This window comes from Ostrea edulis, chromosome 1 (genome assembly GCF_947568905.1).
Source record: "Ostrea edulis chromosome 1, xbOstEdul1.1, whole genome shotgun sequence".
Taxonomy (NCBI): domain Eukaryota; kingdom Metazoa; phylum Mollusca; class Bivalvia; order Ostreida; family Ostreidae; genus Ostrea; species Ostrea edulis.
In genome coordinates, this window is record NC_079164.1 from 42,390,519 (window position 1) to 42,398,018 (window position 7,500).

Genomic DNA, 7,500 nt, shown 5'->3' on the forward strand with positions numbered 1-7,500 from the left:
ACCGTGTTTGCTCCAATACAATATTACCTGTGGATCTATGCAGGCAGTGCTAATGCAAACTTCTACTTTGCCATTTCTCTAGCATTCTCTACAGCTCAGGTAACTCAGATCCTGTTGTTTCTTCAGATACAAAAATTCCCTGCTATAGACTAAACTTCACTGCACTGTTACATGTATATCTTTTTATTAGTTAATATCAATTTTTGTCTTATTTCAAATGTTTTACCCCACTCCCACCCACATGAACATGTATATGAAATCTTCTTGTAGTTAGTTGAAATCTGTGATGTCATAGTATTTTTAAAACGTTTTATAAATATCTGAAGTTATTGTAAGAGTAAAGTCGGCCTTGCCTTGTCAAAAAATTGTCAATGAATCATAAATTCTACATATTACTTGTTTCTGTTGACAGATTCTGATGGCTACTGATTTGCTTTTTGCATTTCTAAAGCGCGAGTTTTTTCTCCACAACGGTGACAAGCACAAACTACCTGATGGCACAGATGCTCAGATCATTTTAGACTCCTAAACATTAGATACATGTAATTCAACGATCAAGCAATGATTTTTGTGATTCTACTGTTTGTCATTTTTTTAAAGTGTTTTTGAACTTTGTTTGTACACCATAGACAGATTTATATTTCATTCATATTTTTGATACATGTACTAGTCTTATAGTTAAACCATGGACATTTCTAGGAGACACAGTGTTTGTGAATAAAGATGTGCTACTGAGTACCTGTTCTGTATTGTAATTATTTTGTCTGTGATGCATTCTGAATCTTTGTGCACAGTTTACTATCATGCTAAATCTGTATTAATGATGCTATATTATGGAGATCATTGGACACACAGAATAAACATAAAAGAAATGGACATTTCCAAAGTAATTTAATAAAAATGAACATTTGTCAGCTAAACATCAACTAGCCTCTTGATATGTACAAAGTCTTTTAGTATTTTCATCTATATTACCATCACATTTTCTTTTGACTTCCATAGAAATGTCAGAGTTTTCTCCCTTGATGGAATCATCTTTATTTCCATCATCCAAGTTCATTAAACTTTTATCAAAATTAAGCCCCATCCACTGAACTCTACATTTCTCCAGCTGTTCAGAAGAATCGTCCAAGCGACCATCCATGATTTCAAGAACTGTGGTTGCCACGGCAGCAGAGGCTTGCTCTGCAAGCTGTTTCGACTTCTCCCAGTACGGCGTGGTGAATTCATTGTTGTTTAGATGTAGAACACTGTTAAAATTCCTGTCTTCACATCTCTCAGTCTGAAAAGATATTGTCCATTTCTTAATATATGTGTACGGTGGAAATTTGTTGTAAACATTTGTAAAGGTAAACTTCATTTTCTATAAATTGCTTTCAAGGATCTTTAAAATTTGTACAGCTTACTTCATTGATGGTGGTTTATATTTTGAAACAATGCTTATTTTGAAATAAAAATAATTCCCCCAAAAGATTTTTATGCCCCCAAGATCGAAGATCGGGGGTCATATTGTTTTTGTCCTGTCTGTTATTCTGTCATTCTGTCTGAAACTTTAACCTTGCTAATAACTTTTGAACAGTAAATGATAGAGCTTTATATATTTCACATGAGTGTTCCTTGTGACAAGGGCTTGTCATGACGGAAAAATTAGTATCTTGTTACCAACGAAATATACAATGCACTTTTTTCATCGCATGGAGATGCTGTGTTCCTAGATACCTTTTGGATCATAATACTGAAGTTTTACCTATTACCAACACTCTTTGGGAGATTGGGGTAAGCGGGGGGTATTCTTAGTGAGCATTGCTCACAGTACCTCTTGTTTTTTCATGAATTGATTGTTTTCCTGTTTTGGAAAACTTTGAAGATAAAACAATATGTTCTCATTAGAATTATATTACAATTTTATGACAAAGTAATGTGTAACTTTTGTTGCGTTTACGACGATAGGTGATATCGTTTTCAGCCATAGCGTTAACAGATTAAAGATGAAACCACGTAATTAGGTAAAAAACGTAAAATCTGACGTAACAATAAAAAAGTTACAAAAGAAAAAACAAAGTATTTTGTTTGTAGGCCTACTGGATTTTTTTAATATCCCATGCATTACGCAATATTTAGTGGGCTTGGCATTGCAAAAAATAAAATGTAAACAAAACATCCCATAATTCAACTCATTTCCTGCTCAGTTTCCATGGTTTTGGTCTCAATATCTGTTTCAAGTTAGAAAATGCTAAATGAGCTAAAACTAGCTTTATGGCACACCAAAAGTGAGACGGTCTAAGTTGAGTTTAGAAAGTGAGATTTTTTTTATAATCTCAAAAGTGAGCTAGCTAAGTTTTATGGCCCCGGAGCCAGATCACTACCTTGGCTCAGCACACAAAATGTACTTGTATATACATGTACAGCTTTAATACTCCACTTATATTGAAGTCGTGTATTTTGAAATATCGCTTATTTTGAAGTAAAATAAAATCCATAGTCTCAGTCTCTTATTTTCTTTGCATTAAAATGTCAATTAAATTGAAATCGCTTATATTAAAATATCGTCTATTTTGAAATCAATTATTAGTCCGTGGAGTTGATAATGTATTGTTTTTATTACGACTTTATTGAAGTCATCTTTGATGGTAGTCGTCAAGGTTGGTGGCCTCATCATTACACAGGTACATTGTGTAGGCAGATACTAAGGTGTCAGCTGATTTGTTTTCATTGCAAGTTTTAATAAGTGGGGTATAATCACTCTCTGACAGCTTGTGGACAGGATCATTCGTAAAAATGACCTCTCCACAAAAAAAAAGAAAACTTTGTCACTGGACACAAAATACAAATCAGTAACTGCAATGGATAAGAATTTGAGGTCAAAGTCTGAAATGACAAAAGAGATTTTGATTAACCCCAGTACTTCAAACAGCTAGCCGCTATCACAGAGCATTGAAAAAAGGTTTTGCAAGGCCGGGTTCACATTAAATCCTCAAAATAAAGTCTCGGTAACATCTGACACGGACAATGACTTTACAGACAACGTACCACTAGTGAACTTCATTAAAAAAAAAAACTGGTTCTGAAATTCTGATGGTAGACTATACAAATGTTTACACAGCGATCCTATCCAGGGAGGAACTTGTAACCGATATTATATAGAAACATACTGTGAGGGAAACATTGACGATGAGAGAGAGAACGAAAATGTAGACATTCCGGATGAAAATGTGACCTACAATCAACCTCAAAATTGTATTTGTAAATTGAAAAAAAATATGTACAGATACTACCTAAAGTAGATGACAAAATTTTTGTGGATACAGGAACTTGAAATATTCATTGTTGATCAGCTCAATATGAAACAAAAGTTAACAAAACCCACATACACATTTTTTTTTTCAAATAGAAATCTGAAGTGGACTAATAAATTCAAATGAAGACATTAGTTGTGTTGTAGACTGAATTACAGTTGAGCAGACAGTTGTGTTATAGACTAACTTACTATTACACCCTATAGAGTTGGATTTTCTCACCAATAGTGATCTAGACTAACTTTACGGTTATTGACTAGACTTACCGTGTTATAGACTGGTTTGGAGAGATTCTTGCTTTTGGTCCACTCAAACAGTTTCAGTTTGGGGCTTATCTTGCTTGAGAAGTCCTTCCTGAAGAAAAAGGTTGAATATTTGTGTTGTACTGTGGAATCATCAGATTTCATGGGTGCTTAATTTTTTATGAATTTTGTGGGTACCCCCCTAATCCACGACTTTACAACCTCAGCAAATTATGAATCTGTATATTATGAAGTAAGAGTTGTTCACACTCCATTATCCAAAAGTGGTCTTGATAACATTTGATCATCAATCATGATTTGATGTTTTAGTCATCAAAGAATACTTAGAGATTGTGAAGCACATACCCAGCACCTTTGTCAAACAATGCAGTACTTTTACTGGTATATGAAAATCAATATATAAGAAATTTGCCTTAATTTGGACATTTTTTGAAAAATCATTCAAGACCTACTTTTCAAACCTGAGTGGCATACATATCCTGTAGCCACCATCTTCCTTTGTTTCTATGGTTACCATCTCACGGGATTCTTCATCTGCGTGTTTCCTGGAAAGGTTGTCTTTGACCTTGAGGTAGTAGTCCTTAAGTCCCCATATATCACTACAAGGGAATACTATGGAAGTTTTTTCACAACATATTGATCTATTATGCAGAGAAAACGTATTTCACTCGTTTTACATGCCATGGTCTTGCATGGAGCTATTAAAAAAATTGAGTGTTGCACCTGTGATGTAATTACTAATTGTGGTACTAATTATTAAATAACCCTCACACACAAGAAAAGCATGCTTATATCCAGTCCCATCTCTAACAACTGTAAAGTTCACAGGCGTGATGGGCAGGTGAGAGATTTAAAATAGAATCCTTCATTAGTACAAGTGTGGGATTGAAAAAATATTCCACCAAGGGGACAAGATTCGCAATCAGGAACCAGGCTTTACCAAGTTCTAGACAGCGAATCTTGTTCCAGATGTAGAATTTCTCCATTCCATACAAGTAAATAATGAAGGATTATTTTTCTCACATTTTATCCACAGTTTAGTGCACATTAATTCAGGAACTTAGAGAAAATTCTGAAATATCAAAATCCCTCTTTTCAACTTGATCTGATCAGCCAATCGGAAAAAGCATACCCAAAATAGTTTATGTAAAAACTAGAACACCTAAGACTAAACTTCAGAAAGCTTTATCAAATTAAAATTTGAAGAAAACAATACAAAATATTTTCCTTCACCATGTAACGTAAATCATGAAAAATACATGTACAGTTGAACTTCAGTATCTCGAACACCGATATCTTGAATACCATGGATATGTCGAAATGATTCGTAAGTCCAAACTACTTATTCTTTAAGTATTTTACCCTCAATATCTCGAATCCTCAGATATCTAGAAGTTTTTTCTCGGTATATTTGAAATATTTTGCAATCTGATAAAACATTTGCAATTCATGAGGACAATACTTTTTACATAGACAGTGCATCGAAGGGGAGTAACTCTTGTACTGGTAAACATGATGCTCTCAGGACTCTGTGTAATCCAGACAGTGTGGTACATCTGTGGCCATTTTCACAAAAAATCTTTAAAAGACTAAGACAAAAATGTTGTCTTTACCTTACACTATATATTAGTGCAACTGTGCCTTGAGTAAGAATGCAAGCTTTCCCATCTGTGTATATACTTAATTTTGCTCATTAGAAAAAAATATGAGTAAAGAATTACGGCATTTCAAAATTTTCATATTAATTAATTCAATTTTATTTCATATCAATTAAGATATTTTGATAGAAGGGCCATAGGTCCACGATTCAGTCATTACATAGTAATGTGAGCAGATCTTCATATACACAATGTCAATCATCTGCTACATTTAACATTTTCACTGTTTCTACATGTATTTCAATTCTCAACATAATTTTCCACTTTCATATCACATCCAATGAGTTACAGTACACACACATATATATCACCTGATGTCCTCCATGCTTGTTGATGCTTGAGTTAGCTCCCCTTCTTGATAGTCCAACATGTTATCATGCATCATCTGTAACACACAGTACTTTGTGTTCACCCAATTGTTGTCCCACTCAATGGCCTGCAATAACACAAACACTCATACACTTGTTGTCCCATTCAATGGCCTGCAATAACACAAACACTCATACACTTGTTGTCCCATTCAATGGCCTGCAATAAAACAAACACTCATACACTTGTTGTCCCATTCAATGGCCTGCAATAACACAAACACTCATACACTTGTTGTCCCACTCAATGGCCTGCAATAACATAAACACTCATACACTTGTTGTCCCACACAATGGCCTGCAATAACACAAACACTCATACACTTGTTGTCCCACTCAATGGCCTGCAATAACACAAAACACTCATACACTTCACCCACTCTATGGCCTGCAATAACACAAACACTCATACACTTGTTGTCCCACTCAATGGCCTGCAATAACACAAACACTCATACACTTGCCCCCCTCAATGGACTGCAATAACATAAACACTCATACACTTGTTGTCCCACTCAATGGCCTGCAATAACACAAAACACTCATACACTTCACCCACTCTATGGCCTGCAATAACACAAACATTCATACACTTGTTGTCCCACTCAATGGCCTGCAATAACATAAACACTCATACACTTGTTGTCCCACTCAATGGCCTGCAATAACACAAACACTCATACAATTGTTGTCCCACTCAATGGCCTGCAATAACACAAACACTCATACACTTGTTGTCCCACTCAATGGCCTGCAATAACATAAACACTCATACACTTGTTGTCCCACTCAATGGCCTGCAATAACACAAACACTCATACACTTGTTGTCCCACTCAATGGCCTGCAATAACATAAACACTCATACACTTGTTGTCCCACTCAATGGCCTGCAATAACACAAACACTCATACAATTGTTGTCCCACTCAATGGCCTGCAATAACACAAACACTCATACACTTGTTGCCCCACTCAATGGCCTGCAATAACACAAACACTCATACAATTGTTGTCCCACTCAATGGCCTGCAATAACACAAACACTCATACACTTGTTGTCCCACTCAATGGCCTGCAATAACATAAACACTCATACAATTGTTGTCCCACTCTATGGCCTGCAATAACACAAACACTCATACACTTCTTGTCCCACTCAATGGCCTGCAATAACACAAAACACTCATACACTTCACCCACTCTATGGCCTGCAATAACACAAACACTCATACACTTGTTGTCCCACTCAATGGCCTGCAATAACATAAACACTCATACACTTGTTGTCCAACTCAATGGCCTGCAATAACAAAACACTCATACACTTGTTGTCCCACTCAATGGCCTGCAATAACATAAACACTCATACACTTGTTGTCCCACACAATGGCCTGCAATAACACAAACACTCATACACTTCTTGTCCAACTCAAAGGCCTGCAATAACACAAACACTCATACACTTGTTGTCCCACTCAATGGCCTGCAATAACATAAACACTCATATTATTGCTCAACCAAATCATTATCACTATGGTACCAGGGACAAGATACAACTCTACACTAGATATTTTCATTTGCCATATGCATTCTAAGAAATTTCATGGAAAAACACGATTATCAACTTACTTCTTATACAATAAACTAATTCATATTAAATGACAAAAAATTTGACTACTTTAATGTGGATTTCATTGCAGTGGGGCTATATACAGCATGCCATAACAAACTATGTATTTTGTCTGGCAAGATTTATATAGTTCAAAAGCTTCCTTACAGCTTTAACATATTCCTTGACCACTTCCAGCAGTGGAAGCTTGCCTTCGGACCTGAAGATAGTGGGGTTCCACTCAGCAGCCCGGGCTATCATCGCAGAGGAACAGCCTGTGGCCTGTTTAAACACAGCAATGTCTT

The 7,500-nt window shown here is 35.7% G+C and overlaps 2 protein-coding genes across 2 annotated transcripts in view; one reads left to right on the forward strand and one right to left on the reverse strand.

Moving 5' to 3' along the window:
• LOC125655668 (phosphatidylinositol glycan anchor biosynthesis class U protein-like) overlaps window positions 1–735 on the forward strand; it is a 12,414-nt gene extending 11,679 nt beyond the window's left edge. Inside the window, exons 11-12 of the mRNA XM_048886055.2 lie at window positions 1–99; window positions 413–735. The exon at window positions 1–99 is cut by the window's left edge and continues 44 nt beyond it. Of these exons, the coding sequence (XP_048742012.2) occupies window positions 1–99; window positions 413–529 (216 nt within the window). The 3' untranslated portion in view covers window positions 530–735. The remainder of the gene's footprint in view (window positions 100–412) is intronic.
• A 139-nt stretch (window positions 736–874) lies between these two features.
• The window catches only part of LOC125655655 (tRNA-dihydrouridine(20) synthase [NAD(P)+]-like), a 23,243-nt gene continuing 16,617 nt past the window's right edge, over window positions 875–7,500 (reverse strand). The window contains exons 10-14 of the mRNA XM_056149476.1: window positions 7,364–7,500; window positions 5,529–5,653; window positions 4,012–4,158; window positions 3,563–3,650; window positions 875–1,282 (exon numbers count right to left, since the gene is read on the reverse strand). The exon at window positions 7,364–7,500 is cut by the window's right edge and continues 29 nt beyond it. Coding sequence (XP_056005451.1) covers window positions 923–1,282; window positions 3,563–3,650; window positions 4,012–4,158; window positions 5,529–5,653; window positions 7,364–7,500 — 857 coding nt within the window. The 3' untranslated portion in view covers window positions 875–922. The remainder of the gene's footprint in view (window positions 1,283–3,562; window positions 3,651–4,011; window positions 4,159–5,528; window positions 5,654–7,363) is intronic.